Raw genomic sequence first — 27767 nt, forward strand, 5'->3', positions numbered from 1 at the left:
GCTCTGTGATCCCAGGTGACAGAAGAAAGTCAAGAATAACCACCGGAGAACGGGTTTCGCATCGCATCGCAGCTTATCGTTGTGTACCACATAGATCGAATTAAACTGGTGACCTTTTTGTGTTCGCCTTGATTTTTACAGGTATTAATGGATTCAGTCTAAAGCGTATGTAATTTATTTTTGATTTATGCGAAAGCCGTAAAGTAACGGTTGTCAGAATTACGACTTTTGCGACCACTGTGCTTTAAAGCCGCGCTTGAATTTGAAGTGTTATCGCTAATCGATATATAAGATCGCTTATGGTATATTTTGGTATTTCTGCGGGGACTTGAGCAACCACTTGCGGGGGCGGTGCGTGATTCTTTACCAAATCCTCGTTGGTCACACTGCTTGGAAAAGCACAACAAAAGAAAAACAAAACAAAAGAAAGGAAAACCATCAAATGAGCTCCCTTTTCCGCAGTCTTAATCACTTTTCATCCAAGCGCGAGAATGTCGTGAAGGGAGCCCTAATCAACACACTGAACGAGAATGCCCGTGAGATTGAGTTCGAGGTGAAGCAGAGGAGTTTGGGTGAGGTTCCAAAGTGGTACTCCCCCGGAAATTGCTCATCGACTTGCTTATCCTTCGTTTTCAGAGGTCCTTGGGCTGTGCGAACAAACCAGTGCCCTGTGCACCACCTTGGAAGCACTGTTCCTGCATGGACTGAAGGACTCCTTCCTTTCGGCCACCTTCAATGTGCTGGCCGGCGATGTGGAGCGCAGGCCGGATCCAAGCTTCTGGTCGCCCTGCATGGTCTTTATGCACAAGCAGGTGATCGAGCAGGTGCAGAGCCTTAGCCAGATCACCACGGAAATTGGACAGTGTCGGGCCTGGGTGCGTCAGTCCCTCAACGAATCGGTTTTCTCCTCTTATCTGAACAACATGCGAAAGAATGGATCAGCACTGTCACAATACTACAAGAGGAACGCCCTTGTGAGGGACTCCGAGGGCCTGGAGACAGCCAGCAAGATTATGGAAAGCCTAGAGGCCAGTGTGCAGTTCGATCTGCCGGTGAACTCTAGTCTGCTGAACCACTGGCCGGATTATTCGCTGCAGCTTTCGGATTTATGGACACCGGCCATGAAGTCTTGTCCTATTAGCAGCGGTGTGGATGTAGCCAGCTCCCTGGGCGCCTCCGATATTATAGCCATACCCACGCCGCAGCCCCTTCAGACCAACGAGCTCTTCTCGGATTCTATTTCCAACAGTCCCTTCAGCCGTGGCGGCAATTTTGGCGCTATACCCGACCTGAATCAGCGCGAGAATCTGGATTTGCTGATACAGAAGATCGACGAAATGGATGTGATAGACGAAGAGGAGCAGCAGGCAAAGACGGCGGAGGCAGAGCCCGATCCAGAAGCTCCTTCTGGCAGCAAGCAGCGTGGCCGTAAAAGATCCAAGCACCGGGTGGAGGAGGCCTTTGCCGAACTGGACATTGAGGCCCCCAGCATGCTGCCGCAGGGCAGCAATTCACTGTCTAATCTGATGCAGACCTCGTGGTCTGGTGACTTACCGGTCTCTTCACCCACCTCGCCCACCGACGAGCTGTCCGGGTCGAGGTTTTTCCAGCGATCCGTCAGTATGAGTAGCGCCGCCAGCGTCAGCCTGCGTTCCCCCAATACTGACAGGTGCAGTTACCATGCCCTGCTCCGCAAGCACGAGAGCAATCGCGAGGGTGGAGCTGGCTGGTCGGAGATCTGGGAGAAGTTCCGGGCCAGTGCCTCCACCTTGAATGTGGCGCAGCGAGAAAGCGAGGCTCCTGTCTCCGAGGATCTAAGTGATCTGCAGTCTTTGGATGTAAGTATAGAAAAAGAAAACAAAGTTTTTATTAATTAAATTTCTCTCTACGCAGACCAACTCTGAGTTCGAACTGCTTACCTCCGACTTCGACATGGTTGAGCTGCAGCAAATGGTGGCCCAGCTCTGCCAGCTGCCACGTGAGCCGGGCCTTAATGCTCAGGGATTTCTGTGCAAGAGCTGCCAACATCCGCTGGGCATCGGCTACTCCAACTTTCAGTGAGTTTCCAGCTAGGTTTCTAACTCTTATCTGATTCATTTAATTCCCTCTTAGAGTGTGTGCTTTCAGCGGGAACTACTACTGCAGCAGCTGCATGGATGTGGAGTTGCAACTGATACCCGCTCGCATCATCTACAACTGGGATTTCCGCAAGTACAGCGTCAGCAAGCGAGCAGCCACCTTCCTGGCCGAGTTCCGTTCCCAGCCATTCCTGGACCTGCAACTCCTCAATCCCAGCATCTACTTTGCCTCCGATGCCATGGCCGAGCTGCAATCTCTGCGCATCCGACTGAACTTTATCAGGGCTTATCTGTACACCTGTGCTCCGCCGACCAGCATTGAGCTTCTACAGAATCAGTTCTCTGGCCGGGAGTATCTCTACGAACACATCCATCAGTACTCAATAGCAGACTTGGGGCTGATCCAGCGCGGCGTCCTGTGCCAGCAGCTGCAGAAGGCTTTCAAGCTAGGCGAGGCGCATGTGCTCAAGTGCAGGCTGTGTCAGCTCAAGGGCTTCATCTGCGAGATTTGCCAGAGTCCCAGAGTGCTCTATCCGTTTCACATTAGCACAACCTTTAGGGTAAGATTCTAATACATTTTTATAAAAAGATTTTTAATTATATTATTTTCTGTTGTAGTGCCTAGCCTGCGGAGCCGTTTTCCATGCGGAATGCCTGAACGAGAAGCAGCCGTGCCCGAAATGCGAACGCAAACGCAAGCGCGAGGATCAAGGCCTTCAGGAGGCCGTGCAAAGTCTCAAGGAAAAGAATGAGGTCGCCTAGTTAGCAAGGGGAACAGCCATATTTTATAGAATTTAAGTTACAAAAGTGCGATTTGTTAAACATTACATGTAACCAAGACAAGGCTTTACTTTACATTTAAACTAGGCTTAAGTTGAAAATTGTTATGGCTTAAAGGCATTTAAATACATACTCAAAATATATACAAAATATGTGCAAAAGCAAGAGGAGGGAGCTTATACCATTTACTATTTCATATTAAGAGCAACATCAAAATATTTTACTTACCGCCTTTGTTTTAAAATAAAAACAGCGCATTGTTTTTGTTCAAATTTCTGAATGAATTGTTTGAATTTTATTTATCTGATAACTGCAATGATTTGGAATAATAAATGTTATGCAATTGCTGATTAATAATACTTGTTCTAATGACACCAAGTCCAACAACAATGATTGAATTTAATAATAATAATGAGGAATATTAATAGTATATATTCCGATCAAAAAGGAGGCTTTAACAAATGTCTAGACCCAACCACAGCTGATAGATAGATTACCTAGATTTAGCATACTCTTCTTGAGATTATCACACGAACTGTCGAAACTAAAGTTGGATAGGGAAATGGAAATGTGGAAATGGAATGTGTGTGCGACGAGTTTCGTTGAAATGCTCTCTCGGTTGTGCTTCATTATTGCAACATTGTTAACATTTTTTTACTCATACGTTGTGTATTGCTCTAGGGGATTAAGTCGTACATCGCATAGTCGATTCTAAATATCGTAATATATATCATTACATATTAATTAATTGTTGCTGTTGGGTTTTAATAACATGTTCAGTCTAGTAAGATACATATTTATATATATATTTATATAAAGAGGCGCGCTCCTAAAAGTACATACAATCAATATACATTAATGCTGCTTGATAATTTCACTAACTTTCGGTGCTTATACTATATACAGATTGGTGATATCGCTTTGAAGCAGAGCTCGTAAATAGCACTTTCTTTTTCTTACTTTTGATCTTTTTTAAGTGTTGTTATATGATCTGACGGGTATTCTCTCCCACTTTAAGTAACAACTCATGAAGACAACGATTCATTTTGAGAATCAGAGGAGTTATTTAAATGGTTATTTGGGAGCTCTGGTCTTTAGTGATTTTTTGTAGCCTGGGAAGACGACGCCAACGAATTTTTGGGGGCTTGTGCTCTCTACGAAGGTGTCTTTTTTTGGGTTATGTGTGGTGATTCCTATTTATTTTGGTACTTTTCATAGACAGTTTAAGCGATCGACACCCGCTTTTACTTACACAAGCTGCCCACAACAACACACTTCAATCACACACACCGCCCACACACACCTCTATATATATATACAATTATCCGCCCAATCCCAATCAGTACACCGTAGAGTTCCGTGGCCCACTCCCCGCCGGCTGTGATTGCGGTCTTATGCTGGTACCCGCTGCTCCAGAGGCACCGCCTGCTCCTGCTCCGCCGTAGAGGAAGCTCGACTGCCGGATAACCGAAACGGTGGCGGCGGCCACTCCTGCTTGTGGCGGCGGTGCTGGTGCTCGGTGCTTCTTCAGCGGTGCATATGCCGGCTTCAGCACTGGAGGATGAGGAGGTGCTGCTGCTGGACTTGCTGTTGCTCCTCCGGGATTGGGAGCCGCGGTCGTCGTATTATTGTTGCTGGCCACGGTGCTGTTGTTGTTGTTGTTCACGCCGCTGCTATTGCCGGGTGCTGATCACGGGTAATATCGAAGAATCGGAGGAGGAAGGTATAGATATATATATATATGTACAAACATCAAGAGTGATAGCAAAGAATAGAGTAGATAGTGGCGAGAGCTCCTAGCATAGAATTTAAACAAGCAAAAATGCGAAGAAGAACGTAAGACAAATGCAGAAGAAAGTGCAACTGGAGACAGTGCTATTATGGAAAAGAAAGGCGAAACTAAAGATATACAAAATGTTTACAAAATTAGGAAATATCAAGCTGAAAATTAAGAAAAAAATAGGATTTTAAACTGTCTGTGTTTTAGAAATCATCACAAATAATAAACATATTCTTTTTTGTAGCATAATTATATATACCCATGCAGAGTATTTTAATTTAAGTCAAAAGCTTGAAACACTGTGAAGGAGTCATTTCCGACCCTATAAATCATATATATTCTTGATCAGCATTAACAGCCTAATCGATCTAGATATGTCCGGCCAAAATATAGTTTCCAATTTCCAATTTTCCAAAAATTCAAAATTTTATAAGGGGTTACATCGCTAAAATTGTCAAAAAATCGACTCTCTTTAAATATTAAACTGAGTATTCAGTTTTATTAAACTAATAAAAACTAGCATTGGAACGCATTCCGAATTAAAATTAATGCTTTTTTAGCGTAGTTGAGTTTTTTAAACTTTGATATTTCGAAAAAAATAATCAAATAAAACTATTTATTACTATTGATTAAAAGAATGCTGTAACGGACAAATGAACATCGAACCAATAACCATAATAAAGATGTTCTCCACCGTCTTCGATAAAAAAGAACGAACATAAAATGAAACAACAAATGAAGAGTTAATGTTCCAATTGAGTTTTGGTTTATTGTTTCTCCTTCCTCCAAAAAAGATAACTTCAAAACTTCGCATTCTAAAAATTAAACATATATTCATCGGATATATCGGATAATGCGAAAATATATGGGGCATATGGGGTACAAGTAAAAGCATGCGCTACATGTATTAGAAATGTATATAATGGAAGGGAATACAAGGTGGATTGGCTTTACATACATTTAAATTAAATATATATAGTATATAGTATAGAAGTTGGTAAAACTAGGCGTAATAATATTGTGTGTTGTGTGCTTAGTGGTAATATCGCAAAGGGGAACGCTCCGTTCCCCTCATACTATCCCCCTTTTCGGGGTTTAACAAAGGTATATAACATTAAATGGTATAAAATATATGCATATATATATATAATGTTTTGGATAAAGCTATTCAAAATATAACACTCTCTCTCATATATATTTATTTCGTTTGCTTGCTAACAACAGTAAAATAAACAACAAATAATCAAAGAAGAGACTCCTAAACAAAGGCTGCGTTTAAAATCATATATATTATATATACTTTTGTAGAGATATGAATCGTTGTATAGATTGTTCGAGTTCGAAACTTAAAATGCCAGAGCTTGTGTGCCTTAAGAAACAATTACATTATATAACAGCATTCCATGTGTATGGTGTGTGTGTGCATCTATATACTAAGCTTGGAAACACTCACAAAAGAACACACACGACGACGTCTACATACCATTGGTGGCCTTAAACGTGCGACTAGGATAGACTTTTTGTATATTTAAAAACGGCGGCGGCTTGGGGAACTCGGTGACGTTGTGGAAACGCTTGCCAAACTTCGTTTCCAGATCCGTAACCAGGCGGCCCACGCTGGCCGATCCCGATCCTGAGGACAAGCCCGAACTGCTGCCAAACTGATGCGAGGAATTGGCCATGTGCGTGGGCGGCGTCGATGGGGCATTGGGCCTTATCGAAGAATGACGCTGTGGTGGTACTGGCGCTGCTCCTCCCGTTCCTCCGGAGCCGCCCTGCAAAATTATTGTTTATTTATTATTCGTTATATAAAGTATATATTATTATATATGTATTATCCCGTAGTTACTTGGCGCTTGCTGTTGACCATCATCATTACAACAACCAGGGCTACCTGCGCCTCCTGACGCTTCCTCTGAGCTCGCTGCCTAAAGGATCTTAGTTTTCTCCACAGCCAGCTTCTTACTGGATTCTGTTCCTGCTTCTGCTTCTGCTTCAGCTGCTGCTGCTCCTGCTCCTGCTGCTGCTGGAGGAGCTCATTAATGCGGGCGCTCAAAGGCCCTTTTCTGTGGCGTGTGCAAGGCCAGTGTATGTTTTGGTCACGTCTCGCTTTTTGGAAAATCGAAAATCCAACCCCCACTCTTGTTCGAGACACACGAAAATAGGTGAGTTATAAACGAAACACTCGCTGGGACTGACTGACTGACTGACGGACGGATGTATGGATGCCTGGTGCGCATAGACAGGAGTAAGGCGCAGGTGCAGAGAGAGTGAATCAGAACAGAAGCAGCTGAGGGGTGGAAAGCTGGCAACAAAGCTGGCTTTAGGATAGGTCCGGCAGCAGATACACTTGACGAAATGTTATCTTAGCTTTTAATGATGGGTTTTCTAGGACATAGTGGAATCTTTGTTACTAAATTCTAACTAAACCCTGAATAAACCCACCTTTTTCCTCAGTAAAGCACAAAATAACTTGCCTCCTTTTAGCCAAAAAGCCTTATTTTAAACACTGCTCAAACTAAACTTTTCCCTTCCACCTTTTAAAGCTCACTCAATTTCCCCGCTTTCTCCACCTAGCCAAGGTAACCCCCTTGGCCTTTTGGACCAACCTGTTGTTCAATGTCAGAGTTCATGGTTATTCCCTGTCCCTCAGAATACTCACGTTGCTCGACTGGCGCTGCGGCGGCGGCGGCGGGGGACAGCTCCTGTGCGGTGGCGGTGCTGGCGGATTGATGGGTCCTCCATTCAGTATAATTGGCTTCACGTTATCGCGCATCATCATCGATGACTTGGGACTGGCCGTGGCCGAGGATGAATTGGATGAGGAGGAGGTGGGAGCCGGAGTGGCTGGTAGCGGTGGGGATGGCGCTCCGTTGGACATGCCTCCCGCCCGAAACTGATCGCGTAAAGCGGCCACACTGTTGCTGCTGCTCGAGGCGGACGGGGGCTGGGTTATGGGCGGCGACGGTGCCGCTTGAGTGGTGGTTGCCGAGCTCTGGATCAGTGCCGTGTTCACAGCACTAAAAGGCGCGGAGCCGCCAATGTTGCTCAGATTGCTGTTGGAAAAACTGCGGGCCGGCGTGGGCGGTGGTGGTGGCTTCACCGATGGGCGGGCTAAAAGAAGAAAAGACAGGGAGCATTCAATTATTAGGACTTGTAAGAGTAATCGCTTATACTAACACTTTGGCGGATTGGGTGCACATCTCATGCTTCCAGCGCTGGTGTTGTGACTGCCTGCTTCACTGCCATGGAATGGACCTTGCAGTGGGCCTCGCAAGGTGCCCAAGTGTTGCTGGGTGGGGAACACGGGTCCATTGACGCTGCCTGCGGCGGGCGGAGATCTGTTTGAACAAGAATATGAAGGCGTTAGTTTGGGATTTAACAAAGATACTTAGGATCAAAGCTTGTGAGAAAAGCATAAGCATAAAGCAAACCCCCAAACGAGTTCAAGTTTGAGTTGGGATGCAGATGAGCGGCGCAGCGTGCTTAGTTCGGAAGCTGTATCTGTTTGTATCTTATACCTGGGCGACTTCATGCTGTGATGCCTGGTCACCGCCGGCCGCTGCTGTCCATTGGCCAGCGCCAGTTGCTGCAGGCCCGGTGGCTTCGGTGCAAAATTCGGCTTGCCAAAGCTAATGGCCGGCTTCATCGGCGTTGACGTGCTGTCGATCGATGAGGGCGGCGACGAGGACGACGACGACGACGATTTGTGGACACTTGCATAGCCACCACCATTAGAATTGGAACCGGAACCGCAACTAGAGCTACCACCAAACAGAGTGGACTTATTCGGCGCCAGATTGCGCAGCGATCCCATCGAGTTTACCGAAGAGACACTACTCGTTGTTGTTGTTGATGTCTTTGAACTATTTACAAAACTATTGCCTAACGAAATACTGTGTGTGGCATGGGTACAGTTTGTGTGTGGAGTGATTGGTGTGTGCGAGGATAACCACAAAGAGTCCCGTCAAAAATAAACCGAAAAAAAAAGAAAATGAAGAGAGAAAAAATGTACAATAAAATTAAATATATAAACCATAACACAACCATCCCAAAAAAACGGCAGGCAATGTTTAGCATAAAATACAGTTCTGTTGGTATAAGTTTTAGGTAGGGCAATATTCAAATTAAAATGGGTAAAACATCTTATTCTTTACACTGTCTTTGATTTTCTTATTTTGAACTTATGTACTTGTACTTATATTCCAACAGAACTGCGTATGGACCATAAACCCACCGAAAATGATGGCAAAACACTTACTTTAGATTGGCCGCCTTGCTCTTGACGCTGCCTCCATTGCCACTGCTCCCGCTGCTGCCGCTGTCCGAGAGCGTGGGCGATGCCGCTTTGACAGAGGAGGTGGGTGCTGGTGCCGGCGCCGTGCGGGGGATGTTCATGCGCTCCAAGATCGAATCACTCGAGCTGGCTGGCTGCTATACAAAGAAGTAAATAAAAGACAATGCTCTGGGATTAGTTGTGGCGTTGACAATGGGATTGCAGGAGGCGACACTTTCTTCTCCACTTACTGGCTTACTACCCGCTATATTTGCTACTCTCTATATTTGCCTTTAAGGAGCTCATTAAATATGCTAATCTGCTTACTAGAAATTTGCTATACTATAAGTGCTTTAGTCTGTGAAGAAACTTGTTTCAAATCCACTTTTAATTCAAGTTCTTTAGAGTTAATCAAGTTGATTATTGTTTTCAAAAAGGTTAACTAGTAGGAAGGCACTTTTAAACACTTATTAGTAAGTTAAACTGCCTTTAGTTCGTTTCTAAATTATTTAACTTTCTAGTTCTCCCTTGTAAACCCCTCAAATAGATGTATACTCCAACCCCTCAGACTATTTATAGAGCTCCTCAGCCCTTTGCCTTGGCATGGGTCTCACCTTTGGCGGTTGCGGTGGTGGTCCTCGGTTTGTTCTCAGATTGGCTTCTGTCGCATTGATATGTGTGTTGTTGCTGTTGCTCGCTGGCGGCTGTGGTTGTTGTTGCTGCTGCTGCTGCTTCTGGCGCTTCAGCGTCAAGTGCTTGGCTAGCTCCGAGCTAAAGTCCATGGGTCCATTGCTGGCGGCGGCGGGGGGGCTGTTGCTGCGCTGTTGCTGCTGCTGGGTGGCCGCCGTTGACTTGGTTGCGGACACTGCTGGTGCGGCTGTGTGTGTGTGTGTGTGGGCGGAAAGCGGAAGTTGAGACATTTATTTGCATATTAACAACATTTGGAGAAGTAAACCTACCGCGCATGCCATTCACGGGCTTCAGCTTTGGCATTTGGGAGAGGCCTTCGAACAGGCCTCCCAATTTGGGGGCTCCATTGCCAAGGCCATTGCTGCTGCCGCTTGTGTTGCTTGTGTTATTGTTGTGGTTGCTAGTGTTGTTGTTATTGAGAGTGCGCTTGCCAAGTCCACCTGCAGAAGCTCCTCCTCCCTCCGATCCACACACCTTGCCCGCCAAGGCCGGTCCGCTCTTGTCCACAGTGTTGGTCTTGCGCAGCTTGGTACCCTTCTGAATGGAGCTGAGCAAGGCGGACCGGGCATCAGGTCCGCCGCCTCCTCCTGCTGCGCCGCCCAGTTTGAAGCCACCCATCGCCGGAGGCGGTGGTGGTCCTGGCGGGGGCGGAGGTCCCGGTGGTGGCGGTATTGCCATCTAAGATTAAAGAGAAAAGAATGATTTCATTAGAAAATTGTATGAAAATATTACAAAATTATTAGATCATTGTAAAGGCCTGTACTTTTTTCTTGGAACTTCGTATCAATCTCATTTTAGGAGACGATGCTTTCGAGGCACAAGTTCTGCTGCGTCCGCCTCTGCTTAGCTTTGGCTCAAGACTGACTTTGGCCCAGAGTTTGACGTTCCGAAGCCAAGACCGCTGTCACCACCCACACACCACACCACACACACACATGATGGCTGGTTGGTTGGCTCTCTGGGTCTTTATAATACAATTTCTATAACTTATTATTTATGTCTTGTTTTCTGTTGTCTTGAGATTGACGCCTCGATAAAAAATAAGCAAAGAGTTGCCAAGGCACCGAAGCCTGAAATTCTCTAGACTTTGAGAGCTATGGATTAATAGTAAACCGACTTTTGCTGGCTTATATCAAGGTCTATAAGAATTTTAACTATTTCGTTAAGTTCGTTCTTTTTTCATATTTTCTAGCGCCCAAACTTAATTAAAAAATCAAAACTTTTCCACTAAACAAAGCCAAACAAATCTTATAATATTTATTATACCCTAATGTAATAGCCATAAAAGACAAATTGAGAAATTTAAAGCTCAAACAGCGCGGAAAGCTGTACAGTTTTGGAGGCTGTGGAGCGGCCCACTTAAGGCTAAACCCACATGATCCACTACAGATCTTACAGATCTTTATGTGTGTGAGAGTATTTGCTTTTGTTTTGTTCGCAATTAAAATTTTTTTAGCGTGTATTCGAGCATACTTTCAAAAATAAAAATAGAGCTATAAGCCAAGTAAATAATTATCAGTAAAATCATAATCACAAGTATTTTGAAAGGTTGCTTTGCTGATAAGAAATCACATTCCTCCCCTTTGTTTGGAATAAAATGTTTAGCAACTTATTATTTATTTATTTTAGCAAGTGAAACGAATCTCTAAACAACATGAAGTTCTCTGTGTGTCGAATTCTTCAAGCTAAATGCATAATTTATTTATTAATTTTCTCTTCAGTGAAGGTGAGTTTTGTTAGCTAAAAAATAGAAAAACTAATTATATTAATTGCATAAATTAACCCTGAGACAGTCGCTGAATGTGTTACAACAGTTGGAGGCTATTTACGAGCAGTCAGAGGGTTTACTAAACAGGTAAGTTGCTGGATTTTATAACTGAATATGTTCTAAATATATATTTCTATAGTTTAAAGGATGAACTTAAATTATTAGAAACGTTTGAGCCATATCCCACATCCTGCCTGAGTTCTGAGACCAAAGAGAATGGCTTATACACGATGAAAGTACCAGAACTGCCTCCCTTTTCGGTTTACTGTGAGAATCAAATAGCTGGCCCCGGTTGGCTTGTGATCCAGCGCAGGTTTAGTGGTAATCTCAGTTTCTTCAGGAACTGGGAGGAGTACAAGAATGGTTTTGGGGATCTCATGGGTGAGTATTTCCTGGGTCTCGAGAAGATACGCGCCTTAACAGCTCTAGAACCGCATGAGCTGTACGTTCACTTGGAAGATTTCGATGGGGAGAAGAGACATGCCAAGTTCGATGAGTTTGCTATAGGCAGCGAGGAGGATGATTATGCCATGAATGCGTTGGGCAAATACACGGGAACTGCAGGAGATTCCCTTCGATCCCATCGGAAAATGAAGTTCACTACATATGATAGGGATAATGATCGTGAGTTTAATCGGAACTGTGCCTTTTACTACCTCGGAGGTTGGTGGTACAATGCCTGCTTGGATAGGTGAGTTTCTTGGCTTAATTATTAGTATATATTTTACTTTCTGTAATCCTTAGCAACCTTAATGGCCAGTATATGCCTGGTGGCAAGTACGAGGAAGCACTCTTCGCCCGCGGCATGTGCTGGCGTTCTTGGCGTGGCCACAACTACGGCTATAGGATCACCCAGATGATGATACGACCCAAGTGCCGAAAGCTACCCTCGTGATTCATCCCAAAGAACATTATTCATTTTCCTTGTGGCCTCAAAGATCAACGTGCAAACAATTTGTTATGAACTTGATTAACATGCAAAAAGTGTTGTCATTGAATCATCATCACATTCTTTACTCTGTGAGAGAAGCTATAAAAAATATATGCATGAAACAATTGCTCATTGAAATAGTTCAGTTCTCTCAACTTCCTGCTGGACTATCTCTCAAGTATGACTTGACCTACGATTTTCAATGCAATTTTGATAAGGAAATGGGTTTTAAAAAACTAAAAACTTAGGTCTGGGAATCTAAAGAAAATAAATTAGAATGTTGAGAGCAAGCTAAGGTAGCAGATCATGAAGCTGTATATAATATGTGTTGCCTTATTAAGTGTTTTCTTCCATGTTCAATCCCATAATTTGCAAATGGTTTACGATAAAGCTGATGGCTTGATTGCCAGGTTTGCTTTTGAGTATTATTTAATGTCTGATTTAACTATTAAAAAGTGTTTATTAGTTTGAGAACGCAGCTGGATGAGCTGAAACAGAGATACTTGCAAGTGACAGCGTTGCCACGAAAAGCAACTCATCAGGAAGGTAAGTATATACAGGATGGCTTGAATATAAATTGATTCAGAGGTTTAAATCACAGTACTTTATCCCTCATCCTGCCTGGCCGCTGGCATCAACACCAATGGCATTCACACCATAGAAGTGCCTGGCCTAAAGCCCTTTCCCGTTTACTGTGACACTCGACTTGCTGGATCGGGTTGGACTGTGATCCAGCGGCGTCTGGATGGCAGTGAGAACTTCTATCGCAGTTGGGAGGATTACAGCCAGGGATTTGGCAATCTGAGTGGTGAATTCTTTCTAGGACTGGAGAAACTACACTTTCTTACTACCGCTGAACCGTACGAGTTGTATGTTCATATAGAAGATTTCTATGACGATTCACGATATGCTCATTATGATAATTTTGTTATTGGCAATGCTTCCGGTTCATATGCACTGGAGACATTGGGAAAATACTCCGGAGATGCTGGAGATTCTTTGGCTTATCACAAGGGAATGCCCTTTTCCACATTCGATCATGATGTTTTGGGTCATGGTTGTGCCAGGAGATATGTGGCCGCCTGGTGGTATGATCAGTGTCAAAGGAGGTAACACTAGCACTTTATTTTTGATATATTTCCTGTATTTTATTATACGATTTCCATTACTTAAAGCAACCTAAATGGTCAGTATTTGGATGGCGGAAGGTTCGAGGCCAAGCTATCCGGCAGAGGCATCACCTGGATGAGCTGGCGTGGCTATGATTATGGCTACAAGTTTGCACAAATGATGATCAGGCCCAAGTGTTTCAACAATCTACAAAGGCAGCGTCAATCTAATTGAAATTCCACATTGAAAACAACACCGAAAAACATTGCCAAAAGGTGAAACCAAAAAAAAAATGGAAGGGAAATCGTTTTATTTCTTGATAAACACACTATCAACCTTTTGTTGTTTTATTTACTTTTTTGATAATGCGAAGTTCCCGCTGATTTTGTTTGTTGTTAACGAATTTGTTGCTATTTCTTTGCACATAAACAAAACCCGCTTTTCTGCGTAGTGTATTTTGTTGTTTTTATTTTTAATTTTTGATATATTTCGTCTCCCAGAGCGTTGCGCTCAGCTCGCGGGTCGAAAAACAACTGAAGGAGCTTCCGAACGCTGCGCATGCGATGCCCCGAGTGGGACAAGTACAGAGAGAGATAGAGAGAGTTACAGAGAGGGAGAGATAGAGGGAGACTTGGAGACTCTGGGAAAGAGAGAGCTGAGCAGTGAACACATTGATAAAAATAATATTAAACGCCTGTGACGTCACTTTAGATATGGGAAGACACAAAGACCAGCAGCAGCCCAGACAAAGAGAAGCCCCAATACCGCAGACAACGAGCACTTGTCATCCAGCCAAAGACTGATGATATTAATGATGATGATGATGATGATGATGAGAAGAATCTGCAGATGTGCTAAGCCACAACCACAGCCACAGAGATCCGCTGAAGAAACGCTTAACCGTAAGCCATGGGCCACAAAACGTGCGAAATACCCGACAGTCTCTTGGTCTCTCTGTTGTCTTGAGTCATTAAAGTGGCACAGTGGGACAGGTCTAAGGCAAAACCGGACAGAGCTCTTTAATTGGAATCCCCTCTGGCTCTAGTCACAACTACTACTATCGGATGAATCATCCTATTCAGCTTGATTCACGAAGCTTAATTGAACAGTTTGTAAGCGTATTCTGTCATCTTATAGTAAATAGAATAGGATTTGGTAGGTAGGATTTAAGTCAGCTTCTTTACTATTTTTAAAGAAATCTATAATTAAAAGGTTTAGTTTAAAATCACTTACATCAAAATAAGTAATTAAAAACAGTATCCTCATTCATGTAGAGGAAGATTTCAGTTATTATTGTCAATAGCAAAGTTTAAATAAATCTTTTATAAATCCCACTTTTACCAAATGCTTAATATTATTTAGGGAAATCCCCAAATTACAACTTCATGTTCACTGGAAGTTTGAGTAAACATCCTTTACTTAATCTCAATCTTCCCCAATTTATTTACATTAATTTTTAGCTCACTCTCTTAAATATCACTCAAAAGTCAAATTAAATATTAGCTTGGGGCAATGACTCATGACTTGGCCAGTTCGTTGGAAATTATAAGCATAAGACCCCAAGTATTTAAAAAGTTTCTATATCTTATCGCCAAGCAGTTTGGCCAGACACAGCGAAAATAAAAGTATTAAGTCAATAACGCAAGGGAATCAAGGAAGCATGTTTGAAAGCAAATTTGATTTGAATTGATGGAAAAGTGCGTTTCGGTAGTATAAAGAGTAGTATTATTTATCAAATCATATTTATACTCGAAAAAACTAATTTACTTTAAAACTCTATTACCAAAACTATCCGAAACTCTTAAACCAAAGAAAAATTCAGCCTTTGGAGACTTGACTGAATCAAATTCAGCATAAAAACCCATTAGTCAGATCTGGAACAACATGCTAGCCATGGTTTATTTTTTTGTGACTGTAAGAATCGCCACTTTCGGCGGTTGCCTTCTTATTTTTAAAAAACAATTGATATGAAGAAAGAAGGTTCAATGACAGCGAAATCGATTAATTGAAAAAACTGTGGCGGTTCTCAGCGATATGGCGATATGAGTCACTCCCATTTTGGTGCGATTTTATATACTGACGATCCTGGTTTTTCTGTAGTTCCTGCTCTTATCCTCAGGTTACCAGTTGGCACTCACATTCAATTAACTTCTTTTTTTAGCGAGGTGTGCCGTCGCCACTTTCGCTCCTCCTGCTCCAGAGAACGCCTTTGGATTGCCCCAATAAACTGTCATCAAGTTAATTGCCCCAAATGCACATACACCTATATGTATTTGTATATAAACAAGGGCGTGTTGCGCCAAGGGATGGGGCAGCGACATCGAATCAAATTGAATCAAAGCCTCCTCCTGTTTATCCTTCATTCTGATTCCGATTCCCGACACGCAAACGACAAAATTGTAAATTGCTCGACTGTCAAAATTCATTTCCATCGTTTATCGGCCATCGGCCATTATGTAAGTCAAATATTGGGTGTTAAATGCGTAAGACAATACCCAAAACCACAAGGTATGTCGCAACTTTCGTATCGTTTCGGTCGCTTTTCTGGCTGAAACAGTTTGGTTCGTTCGTTCTCCTAATGACGGTAATTTGCTGAGGTTTTTCTCAGCCCTATTTGTGTTTTCTTTGACTTGCTTTTCTTTCGCTTATAGCACGGGCTTTTTGTTTACTTGACAATTTCCGCACAAAAGTTTTCTCAGCTTGGAAGGGGGATTTTCTGGAGCTGGTAGTTCTAAGGTGGGACATCCAAAGCGTTGGATTTGATTATTAAGCTAAGCCAAAAATAAATTTATTTCAATTCGGAAAGCATTCCTATACTTGTTTTTATCAGTTTTATAAAACTGCATACTAGCATTTACATATAAAGAGCTTCCTTTTTTTTAGAATTTTTGGACATAGCTACATAGATCGACTCAGCTGTTAATGCTGAATAATAATTTATATGGTTTATAAGGTCGGAAATGACTCCTGCTTTATAATACTTTTGGAGATGTTAGAGATGCCTTTTACAATTAAAAAAAACAAAACGTAAAATCCTTTAATCAAAGACTAAATAAACAATAAGAAGAGTAGAGCGCACAGATTTGCAGTTTTTTTATATATAATTTGGTTCAACCCGATGTTTACTGGATCTAAAAAGTATCCGAAATAACATATCTACGACAACCACAATGTACGCCACTCATTAGATTAAAGTGTTTGCTCTGAATCCGTATCCGGCTGAGACAAAAATGCACATTAAATAGTGATTCATTTGGGTTCTAAATGATTTCAGTGAAATAAACCAGCTTATACACACAAAATCATTGAATCAAACTGTGTTCAGACTTTCGCTTTCAATTTCTTTAATTTATTTTTGTCGTTTAGCCGCGGCCAAGTTCCAATTACACAAAGCCAAAACCATTGGACTAACAATTAACATTTACATTTCAATTGCGAGTCGCTCGTCGTGCAGCTGCTCTTGATTATTTCACAGGGGAGAGAGGCATAAAAACGCATCATTGAAATTCCAAAAGCCACACGATGTACGGATATATAATATATATAATATGTGACCGCCGTGCAAATAGCTCCGGAGTAACAAAAATCAAAAGACAACACGCTCCGCGACCATGTCTTATGCCAATGCTTTTATATAGCGCATCCATGCCGATTTTTTTGTTTATAATTTTATTTTGTTTGTGAATGACCGTATATGCTATATATACCATCCAGTCATTCGCTCTCTCTGACGTAAAACCAATCTTGTGGTGGATATTTTAAGGGGGTATTGGTTTGATATCTAAGAGATACACACAACTTATTGAGATCTATAGCAGTTCAAGTATCAAAAACGCATAGAATAAGTTTAGATGTAAATGTAAGTTTATGATTCCATAGGTGACTCATAATTAGCTTATCTTTGTAACCTTTCATTCAGTCATAGTAAAAAACTGGTTTTCTAAATGAATTACTCACAAAACAAACAAATAAATGTAAAAACAAATGCAGGAATAACAAAGCTTACTTAAGAGTTAGAAAATATATATATTTAAAGGTTACCAAACATCTTCTTGAAAAAAAAATTGCAAATCTGTATTAAAACTTAGTTTCTTAACATATCCAACATATATTCCCATAAAAGTAATATTTATCAACACTATTTTAAGCCCTTAGTTATATTCTGATCTAAGCGTTTCTCGCCATGCATCATTTTGCATTTTGTAATTTGAATCTTCTTTTTCTGCCGCCCCCTCATGGCCTGCCTACCTCATACGTTACTCAGGAGTGTGTTTGTGTGTGATGTAAGGGGGCATCATGCGAGTGGTGTTCGCTTACCGCCAGAAACACAACACAACACACAACACCAGATAAATATTGCATTGTTGCACTTGCTGTTGTTGCTCGGGAGGTTTATTAAAATGCGGTTTTTCAGCGCCGTCGCACAATGCTTAAATAACTAATGCAAACACATCATGAAAGCCGGAGACGAGAGACGAGAGACGAGAGACAACAACTACAAAAACGACGACAACATTGGCAACGATAAACTCAATGACAACAACGGTGTTGGGTTCGCAATAAGGCAACAAGGTACACTGAAGAAAATATGTATATTATTAGCAATAAATTGGAACAAAGGATTTTTATATTGACACAAAATATGTAAAGTAATTGTTATAATTTTAAAGTTGACGGAAATCAATAAGTTTTCTTTACTTCTTCTTGTTTTTTTGGGGTATTATAATTAATTATCTATGATTAGTCTGTATTATTAATGATCATTAATTAACTATAACCACTAAGTAACTATGAGCAGTAAGTAACTCTGAACAGTAAGTGTCTATGACCAGTAAGTAACTATGATTAGTATATAACAATGATCAGTAATTAACAATGAGCAGTAAGTAACTTTGAACTCTATGATCAGTAAGTATCTATGACCAGTAAAATTGTATGATCAGTTACTAACTTTGAACACTAATAAACAATGACTTGCAACTTTTGTAACACAACACATATCTGAGACCTGGCCGGCAGCAGTCACTTCGTTCCGGGGATGTTAGAACAAATTGGGAATCATATGATATGATGATAAGCTATGAAAAGGAAGTAACTCTGAACAGTAAGTATCTATGACCACTAATTAACTATGACCAGTAAGTACCTATGATCAGTAAGTATCAATGAACATTTAGCAACACTGAACAGTAAGTATCTATGACCAGTAAGTAACTCTCAACAATAATTTTTTTTGATCAGTTAGTATCTATGACCAGTAAGTATGTATGAGCAGTAAATAACTTTGAACACTAATAAACAATGACTTGCAACTTTTGTAACACAACACATATCTGAGACCTGGCCGGCAGCAGTCACTTCGTTCCGGGGATGTTAGAACAAATTGGGAATCATAAGTATACCTGTGCGACATTTGTTTTGGAGCAAATTTAATTGCAAGCTATTTGAATGAAACTATGGACTTATTCTATATTATTTTACTAGTATACAAATCGGAGCATGGCGAATCGGTGGACTATATATAAACATATATATAGTTGCCATAGGAACAATCGGACGATTTACAGAACTATTATCAGTAATTAACTATGACCATTAATTAACAATGACCAGTAATTAACTATAATCAGCAAGTTTCGATGCAAATTAAGTTACTCAGAATAGTAAGTATCTATGACTAGTAAGTAACTATGATCAGTAAGTATCTATGACCAGTAAGTAACTCTGATCAGTAAGTATCTATGACCAGTAAGTATGTATGAGCAGTTAATAACTTTGAACACTAAAAAACAATGACTTGCAACTTTTGTAACACAACACATATCTGAGACCTGGCCGGTAGCAGTCACTTCGTTCCGGGGATGTTAGAACAAATTGGGAATCATAAGTACGCCAGTGCGACATTTGTTTTGGAGCAAATTTAATTGCAAGCTATTTGAATGAAACTATGTGGTTATTCTTCTTTATAATTTTACTATTATATAATTTTGTGCATGGCGAATCGGTGGCAATATATATACATTTATATAGCTGCCATATGAATGATCGGAAAATTAAGAAAAAAAATTATAACTTTCCAGTTTTTAACAGATTTTTATCAAATTTAATATATATATCCATTATTAGCTTCGCTTCTTGTTTAATAGTAAGATTCAAAATCAGCTCATAAGGTATCTAGCTCTATTATCATTCTTAGTCTTAACAAACTTTAATATATGTATATTTAAAAAAATTTTCCCTCAGTGCAACAGCTAAACAGTGATGTAAACAAAGTCTCCAACACACTATGAGTCATCATCCATCCACTTGGAGAGGCAGCGAAAGCCCTCGGCATGGGGCTGGTCGTGTAACTGGAACTGCAATCGCTTTATGATTCAGTTCCAGGTTGCACGAGGAAGTGCAGCATAAATCAGATTCCCAAACATAAAGAGACTGCCTGGCGTACACTACGTGCCATGCCAATCAAGACCCGTGTGATGCAGTCCTCGAAAAATGCATGACAACAAATTCAACTGACAAATGGCCGCACACAAGGCCGACAAGTGCTACTCCTCCTCCTCCTCCGCCTGCCTTCCCCCGAGCTCTGCGTGTGTCATTGCAGCAGCACTCGATATTTCTGTATGCACTTTTAGTGCCCCCGTCCCGTCCCTTCCAGCGTTCGAGCAGCCGAGTGCCATGTGCCATGTGCTAGTGGGGGCGCACCACAATAGAGGACTGGCGGCAGACTCCAGCGGGTGTCCTGGCCTACCCCACGCCAATGACATTGAACCCGCAAAGTCTGAGGGCGCCCTTTTGTGGCGTTTCCTGGAGCAGCATGGCGTGCATAAAATTACCCGAACGGTTGACACTTTTGGGGAGGGTTTTTGGCTGCACAAGAGCCGTGAATAATTTACTCTTCTTTTGTTTTAGGAATTTTTCAAATACATAATCAAGCCATATTTGCAAATATATGTTCACAGGGCTTTAAAAATGTAAAATCGAAGTAAATTAATAATTCCTTAAGTTGTTTATTCTTGTTTATCAATTAATTATTCATTTCTTAGACTGCAATATAAAGAATAAGTCATACAAATATGCAGTTTTAAGAAGCTCCTATAATCTCGTAAATAAATGAAAATTGATTAAGATTTCATTCAATAAAAGTCAGTAAATAATTAAGCCAATTCTTGGTTGACAAATAGCTACAGAGAGAAGAATATATATCAAAGTTCAGCCGTTGCATCTCTTGCATCGAAATGCCAAGGAACTAAATCAACCCTTAACTGACGAATTCGGCCGACGGGACGGGCAATGCACCCTTTGTAGGTCAGTTAAGGGGGTGGCGTGGGAGGCGCCTATAGGTATCTGTAGAAAAGGGGGGGCTCCCGTTTGTTGGCCCTTTGGTGTTGCTGCTGCACCCGCTTTCGTCATGCGTCGCGTGCCAGGCGTTTTGCTTAATGTGATTAAGACAAAGCGACAGCAAACACAAAACGCGAAGTGCATTCGCCGCTGATGATAGAACCAGAAACAAATCAAAGCGCACCCCCTGAGTTTGTTGCACCCGGGTTTTTCTTTTAGCCGGTTCGGCTTTGAAAACGTTTTCCATGTTTTCCACAGAGGAAAACTATGGAAACTAGACCAAAATAAATAATGTCTGTGTGTCTACCCTCAAAGTTACTTAGTTGAAGTACCAAATTTCTAAGATTTATATTATACTTTTTCCATAATTTATAAAACTGGATGAAAACAATTCTATCCCCTTCATAAAATACCGATTTAACTATTGAAATACCTTACTAATTTCAAAATGTAATAATTTTTTACAAAGCTATCTTTGCCCGTATCTTGGCAAATGCAATTATATATACACACCATCATTAGGCATGAATGCCATAGCGAAATTGGCCAGGCGATAAGATAATAGTTAAAATATGTATGCGCAATATACATACGTACAAACAATTGTACATAATATGAAGAGGCCTCTAGATATTCCAATTTCCAGGCGGCCGTGCGAATTTTGGGCTGATAAGACCCGAGCGCTGGTATCGATAAGACCACCGAATTTACGGGACACAGCAGTGAATTAAATGCACTTAATTAAGTGCAGAGAAACGAGTTGGATTTACAAACAGACTCACCTTGAAGCGGGTTTTCGATTTTGGATCGGCCTCTGTGTGCTGCTTCTCTGAATGAAATTCTCAGATCTCCGGCGCTTTTCGATGGCTTTACGCTTTCGCAGGTGATGTGGTGGACGATTTTCGGCTCTGTGCAATGGAAGGCAATGGAAGTTGTATTAGCATCCCAAAGGTTTTTCCATTGGATATTCACTGGAACCGTTGGAATTCGTAAATTTTTAATACGCGCGCGATCGTTTATGTACGCAGGTGTTGTATGTACATATGTATGATGTATGTTGTATGTGTGTTCTGTGCCGTGTCTGTTGTTTGCTGCCCATGGGCAACAAATGCTCCTAAATCGCGAATAAATTGTAGAAATATGTAAAGGTCTGGCGGGCTGAGATATGCCTGCCTAAACTGTGTTCGTAGAACTACTATTAAATTTAACTAATTTTCATTTGGACACAAACACAGGCACACTGCGACAGCACACTCTCACTCACGTACACACACACAGGGTCTTTTGATTTCCGTGAGTTTTTGCGGGGGTTTTACGAGGTTCCAACACTTCCCGAAAAGCCTATATACTTCGATATGTGGAGATCTAGCGTTGCAGCATCGTTTATCTGCTCCGTAACTTAGGTTTTTCCACGCATTTGGTTTAGAAAACAAAAAATTTATTGTGCTGCTGGCTGTAAGTGTGACCGAGCGGCGCGAACTTTAAAATATTCCAAGCTAGAAATATACCAAAAAGTAAGACAGAGTGGCCACCTAACCGACCCACAATATTTTAAGAAATATAGACGATATTTTTAAAAATAATTCATAACATTGTAAATATATATCAGTATTTTAACACAATTATGCATTAATTTTAAATTGGAATGTTTTCTTATGCTAGTTTTGATTAGGTCAATAAATCTGCTTACTTAAATACAAATCTCAAAATTAAAATATATTACAGATGTGCCCTTTAAACAATTGCAAAATTTTTGTTTTGCGGGAGATGGCTAAATCGACTGGGCTATTGATGCTAATCAAGGAGATACATAATTTATAGGGTTGGAAATTAATTCACAACTTTACAAGCTTTTAAATATATATTAAACACCTACAAGGGTATAAGGATAGATTAAAATAGTAAATAGAAATACAAGGAACTTTTTTGGACCGATCGTTTCAATAATATATATATCATGTAGTACTTCGATTTTACCAATGATCTTCGAATACTCTTTGGCTTAAAAATGAAAAAATAAAATGAAAATACAAAAACTAGCACAAAAAAGCTTCCCACATTTAAATTAATGCATTTATTGTGTTAATTATAAATTATTTTAATTTTAAAAATTGATTTAACAAACAATGAATTACAATTTTGTTCAGTGCACTTTGAGTTGTCTAATTGTCGTTTTCAGTGTTAATATACATTTTCAGTATTTTTTCGTTTGCCCCCAAGTGTTTGATTTTATTTCCAGGTCACGGTCACTCTGGGATGAAAATTCAAACAAACCTGGCGTCCGTCTGTAAAATGTAAATGTGAAATAAAAGGAAAAATGGCATCCAAAGTGGAACAGCAATACAAACTTCTAAATGCGGAGCTTATGGACCAGGTGCAGAAGCAGCGCATTGAAATCGGTCTGTACAAGAAGGAACTGATAGCGCTAAAGCACGAAAACATGGAGTTGCGGGAGGCACGAATTCTGCAGATTGCACGCCAACGTCAAGATCACATCGGCATCGTAAAGAGCCTTATGCGGCGCTTGGAAATTGATGCCAAGTCTCTGACAGATATAAACCAATCGCCGGAAAAGGAGTCGATATCGTCAGAGGCTTCGTATGTGGTCAACAGGCAAAGTCAGAAGCGTCGCAGCTCTAGGGAAATTTGCCTGGAAATGAGGCAGTCCAGCGCCTTGGCTAGCAGCTCCAGAACCATATCCCCCGCCAGACGCCGTGACACAATTCCGGAGGTACCAAATGAAGCGCCTAGACTAAAGGTAAAGTGTTCAATCAGGATAACTGGATCATTAACCCGTCTCTCCTCTTCTAACAGCACACGCCTCCGTCACGAAGGGTAGTGGAGATAGCGAATGATAGATCTGATTTAGTTAGCAGCCCCAAAACAATCTCCCCCACCAGACGCCGGGCCATAATACCGGAGGAACGAAGGAATGAAGCTCCTAAACTCACGGTAAAGTGTACAACCAGGGCAACTGGATCATTAACCCGTCTCTCCTACTCTCCCAACAGCACACGCCTCCACCACGAAGGGTAGCGGAGATAGCGATTGATAGCTCCTCCGAAGAGGAAGTGGACGTAGAAAACGCGAGCACCGCCCAAGACGAGCAGAAGCCAATTGAGGAACTATCACCGAGAAAGAGTGACGATGACTTGGGCACCATTATCGAGGATACCGACGAGGAGACAACTGTATCTTCTTCAAGCTACTCTTCTTCGCCCATCTCCTGCGATTCAACCATTGAGGAATTCACTCTGCCACGACAAGTTCTTCGGTCACTCGATCAAAATGTAGCCAACGGCGGGATGTTGACTCGGGGGAAGGGCAAGCCCACAAAGCCCTTGGCCTTGAATAAAGATAACTCCACCGAGGAGCAGCGCAGCATACAGTTGCCAAGACTGCTGGTGACCGGACCCAGTGCCACGCTCGTTGATTCTCTGATGAGTATTCCATCGTTTGCGTCGGATGCCAGCAAATTAAGCCCCAGGCGTAGCATGTTTGAAGGAAATTTTCGATTGAGTGGCACAAACACCAGCACTCCGATTCCCAATAGGTCGTCACCACAGGGAAATATGACTGCAAAAAAGACAAGCGAAGTGTCCGCAAAGACTAGCAGGTGGCAGCCCAACGTAAGAGTTCGGAAACTAAGGTCTGAACCCAAGGAAGCGGAGCAAACGACGGATTTGTCCACAACCAGTTTCAGCAGCAACGAGCGACGACCAAGTCGCAAGTGCCGGCCTACTCAACTATCGGAGCCCAACCTAAGAACCAAAATGCGAAACTCATCAGTGGGCAAAAAGATTAATTAAGAATTATTCATTCTTTATTATTGTTTATTTATTTCATTTCATTTTCATGTAGTCTTTGATAGAAAATATATTGTCATTTTTTAATAAAGAAAAAACTATTTTAAACCATGTCTGTCAAGAACAGCTTCTAGAAGGCGATTAGGACCAAATAGACTACATCTGTGCAAAAAGATCATTGCCCATAAGAATGAAAGACAAAATAGTCATGTCGATTGTTTAATAATACGTTTTAGTTGGGGGCACAAGTAGATTCGTCTCAGATGCACAAAAATGGTTTAGTCGCGGACACAATGCGCTGGAAACATTTACAAAAGACGTGGGGGTAAGAAGTTTACAAATTACAAATTTAAATACAGTAGCAAAAGTGATTAATGGATATACGTAAGCAGGCGATAATTGCACTTGGCGAGCAGTCTGTGGACTTTTCAGACCACCTCGAACTTGCCCAAGCAGCAGTTGAGATGATCACCGGCATGGGCATGACTGTGTGTCGGCTGCTCCGTGTTCTCCTTGATCTCGCTGATGATATCTTGTATCTTATTAATAATCTGCTGCGAGTTTTCGCCTTCGCCGGCGGCGGGAGAGTCTGCTGCTGCTGCTGCTGCTTCGTGTTGTTGCACGGTCTGCCCGGGATCTGTTGGGGGCGGCTCCACGCCTAGGCTACCCACCAACTTGTTCAGCGCATCGATCTTCTCGCGCAACTGTTCACGCTCTGCTTGGAGAAGGCGCATTTGGGCGGCCTTTTCGTACTCGCGCTGCTTGAGCATGCGTCGCTGCGTCTGATACAGGGCGATATATTCTCCAATGGTTTCCGTTTCACTCTGCAGCTGCAGGACCAGATGCTCCAAGCTATGCTTCTCCTCGGTCAGGTCGGCCACTTGGCTGATCAGGGTGGTGAAGCGCGATTGCAGACGTTCCACGGCCTCGGCGCTGGGCAGGCTACCGCCAACTGTCAAAGGTTGATTGGAATCATGTAAATGATTGTGCCCCTGGCTGGGTTCCTGCGAATGCTCGTGGGAATGCTCATTTGAGTGATCGTGTGAATGCTCATGTGAGTGATCGTGTGAATGATCATGTGAGTGATCGTGTGAATGATGATGTGAGTGATCTTGTGAATGATTGTGTGAATGGCCGGCATGATCACCATGATTGTCGTGATCATGATCATGATTATGGACTTCTTCAGCTTCATTTACTGGTGTTTCGCCTGCTTTGCTCTCCTGGCTGTTGTGGTAAGCCTTGGCCTTGAGAAAGAGTAACCATTTTTATTAAAGTTCAAGACTAAAGAAGAGTTAACGCACCTCGTAATGCTGCAGGCGGTCCAGCTGCTGTTGCAGCATCAGCTGCTTTCGCTGCAGTTCCACATTCTCGTGCGACAGCCGAATCATCTCCTCGTCCTTGAACGTAAAACGCTCCTCGGTGGCATGCAGCTTTTGCTCCATGCTTGCATAATTTTGGCGTATCTCGCGATTCGCAAACTCCTCGGAATCCAGACGGATGACCAGTTCGGCCTTGTCATTAGTCAGCTGAACGAATCGCTGCTGCAGCTCGTCCAGCTGCTGTTTCATCTCTACGTTCTGGCTGAGGGCACGAGAGGCGGCCACCTTGTCGGACTCCATGGTGGCCAGAAGCTTGGTCTGGTCGGGTTGCACGGCTTGCAGACGTTCGAGCTGCTGCTCTAGTTCAGCCAGAGCGGACTCCTTCAGTTGCAGCTGGTCGTCCTGCGACTTTATCTTTAGCTGGAATTCATGGCGCTCAAAATCGAGGTCGGAAAGACGTTCCTTTAATGAAGCTAGTTCAGCCTGCAAAGCGATCTAAAAGAATGTTAAGAGCAATGAGGAGCTTCTTTATTTAAGACTTTTACTTACCTGCTCAGCACTGGGCTCCTCCTCCTTGGGCGATGGCTGCTCTTGACTGACGGCCTCTTTGAACTGCGCTTGTAGGCTTAGGTTCTTCTGTATATCCCGCTCCAGGCCGCTCACATGCTCCACCAACTGACGCTCACGCTCTCTCAGAGCGTTGAGCTCCTCCGAGAGCTCTGTGTTGCGCTCATTGAGTTTGGCTATCTCACCGCTTTGGTGCTGCACATAGTTCTGGTACTGGGCACCCGCCTGCTCTTTGTCCTGCGTCAGCTGACCCACCATGGCTTGGAGGTCGCGGATCTGCTGTTCATACATGTATTGTGTCTGAACCAGCGTCTCTACACGGTTGTCGGCACTGATGCTCGACTCGTCAGAGAGCTGGCGCAGCTTTAGTTGGGCCATTTCCAGCTCATTCGATTTCGTGGACAACTGCTGCTGCAGTTCGTCCTGTCGCTGGTTGCCCTGCTTCAGTTGGGCTTCGAGTTCGTGGAGATGGGACTGCTGATCCCGGATTTGTGCCTGCGACTGCTGCAGTTGGCCTTCAAGCTGACCGTACTGTTGCCGCTGCTGCTCAACGGCAGACTGCTGATCCTGGCAGTGCTGCTGCATCTGCTCCAGGCGCTGCTGGGTCTGCTCCTTTAGGGTGCGCAGCTCCTCCAGCTCCAGGTCACGCTCGCGACAGGCCAGACGAACTTTTGTTAGCTCCGCATTTAGCTGGGCCTTCTCCGCAATGATTACCTGAATGGCCTGCAGGTTGGAGGGGTCAGCAGCGGCTATAAGGCCGCCATTGTGCGGTGAATCCGACTCGCTCTGGGTGAAAAAAGATGCCGCTGTGGGCAGGACTGTGGGCGGATCCGGCTGTTGATAGCCTCCGCTACCGGCTCCCCCGCCGCTGCCATTCACATTTAGTTCGCTGTCGGAGCGCTCGGACAAGTTGCTTGCTATGCTGACGGTGGAGGAATGCGAGTGTGACACCGCTTCCTCTGCCGCTGCTCCTCCCGTCTGACCATTGTTGTTGTTGTTGCGCTGCTGGTACTCCTTCAGCTGTGTCCACATAAACAAAATCAATATTAGAGAGCCCAATATGTTGTCCACGTCACAAGAGCAAAACAATTGTGAGCGGGGCCGTTGCCGTTTCGCACCTTTCTTCTCGCTGCGGCCAACTTCTGCGCCTTGGCATCCTGCGTCTCATCGGGCATGGCCTGTAGATGTCACCGGTATTGGGAGCAAAGCCCACAAAATTAATTTAAAACAAGGCAAAAGAGGCGAAGAGTTCTAAATGTTGATAACGAAAACGGGCGAGTGTGACCGAGTGGCGCTAAAATCTTAGCGCAAAGTTATCGAT

General features: G+C 42.7%; 6 protein-coding genes across 25 annotated transcripts; 4 read left to right on the plus strand and 2 right to left on the minus strand.

Annotated features, from left to right (window-relative positions):
- The first annotated feature begins 305 nt into the window (after positions 1-305).
- Positions 306-3130, plus strand: Plekhm1 (Pleckstrin homology and RUN domain containing M1). Its single transcript, XM_020944586.2, has 5 exons — positions 306-572; positions 637-1838; positions 1894-2057; positions 2113-2638; positions 2697-3130. The coding sequence occupies exons 1-5, from the start codon at positions 443-445 to the stop codon at positions 2838-2840; spliced, it is 2166 nt and encodes a 721-aa protein (XP_020800245.2). The 5' UTR covers positions 306-442; the 3' UTR covers positions 2841-3130.
- Vrp1 (Verprolin 1) lies at positions 3119-22276 on the minus strand. Of its 18 annotated transcripts, none has more exons than XM_086826995.1 (11): positions 22101-22276; positions 21534-21659; positions 9874-10282; positions 9529-9791; positions 8900-9069; positions 8160-8534; positions 7819-7979; positions 7301-7752; positions 6488-6667; positions 6122-6413; positions 3119-4544 (listed from the first exon to the last, which is right to left on the minus strand). In XM_086826995.1, the coding sequence occupies exons 3-11, from the start codon at positions 10280-10282 to the stop codon at positions 4198-4200; spliced, it is 2649 nt and encodes an 882-aa protein (XP_086683121.1). In that variant the 5' UTR covers positions 21534-21659; positions 22101-22276; the 3' UTR covers positions 3119-4197. The 18 variants fall into 18 exon arrangements, with proteins under 18 accessions (XP_086683121.1, XP_086683116.1, XP_086683117.1 ...); XM_086826990.1 differs by having other exon boundaries at positions 8900-9072; XM_086826991.1 differs by having other exon boundaries at positions 8900-9072; positions 22020-22188.
- Positions 10969-12441, plus strand: LOC110177830 (fibrinogen C domain-containing protein 1). Its single transcript, XM_020944774.2, has 4 exons — positions 10969-11330; positions 11398-11459; positions 11512-12063; positions 12117-12441. Exons 1-4 carry the CDS (start codon positions 11259-11261, stop codon positions 12265-12267), a joined length of 837 nt encoding a protein of 278 aa, XP_020800433.2. The 5' UTR covers positions 10969-11258; the 3' UTR covers positions 12268-12441.
- Positions 12464-13868, plus strand: LOC110177829 (fibrinogen C domain-containing protein 1). Its single transcript, XM_020944772.2, has 4 exons — positions 12464-12713; positions 12770-12849; positions 12905-13412; positions 13479-13868. The coding sequence occupies exons 1-4, from the start codon at positions 12610-12612 to the stop codon at positions 13645-13647; spliced, it is 861 nt and encodes a 286-aa protein (XP_020800431.2). The 5' UTR covers positions 12464-12609; the 3' UTR covers positions 13648-13868.
- mei-S332 (meiotic from via Salaria 332) lies at positions 22139-25511 on the plus strand. 2 transcript variants are annotated; one of them, XM_086827007.1, is made up of 4 exons: positions 22139-22265; positions 22991-23509; positions 23566-23703; positions 23763-25511. In XM_086827007.1, exons 2-4 carry the CDS (start codon positions 23069-23071, stop codon positions 24558-24560), a joined length of 1377 nt encoding a protein of 458 aa, XP_086683133.1. In that variant the 5' UTR covers positions 22139-22265; positions 22991-23068; the 3' UTR covers positions 24561-25511. The 2 variants fall into 2 exon arrangements, with proteins under 2 accessions (XP_086683133.1, XP_020800430.2); XM_020944771.2 differs by lacking the exon at positions 22139-22265 and having other exon boundaries at positions 22972-23509.
- Positions 24764-27761, minus strand: LOC110177687 (Golgi matrix protein 130 kD). 2 transcript variants are annotated; one of them, XM_020944510.2, is made up of 4 exons: positions 27565-27761; positions 26429-27466; positions 25862-26362; positions 24764-25804 (listed from the first exon to the last, which is right to left on the minus strand). In XM_020944510.2, the coding sequence occupies exons 1-4, from the start codon at positions 27619-27621 to the stop codon at positions 24986-24988; spliced, it is 2415 nt and encodes an 804-aa protein (XP_020800169.2). In that variant the 5' UTR covers positions 27622-27761; the 3' UTR covers positions 24764-24985. The 2 variants fall into 2 exon arrangements, with proteins under 2 accessions (XP_020800169.2, XP_020800168.2); XM_020944509.2 differs by having other exon boundaries at positions 25862-26374.
- Positions 27762-27767: the final 6 nt, after the last annotated feature.

Source organism: Drosophila serrata, unplaced genomic scaffold, assembly GCF_035046125.1.
Source record: "Drosophila serrata isolate PLE 108 unplaced genomic scaffold, ASM3504612v1 contig_165, whole genome shotgun sequence".
NCBI lineage: Eukaryota > Metazoa > Arthropoda > Insecta > Diptera > Drosophilidae > Drosophila > Drosophila serrata.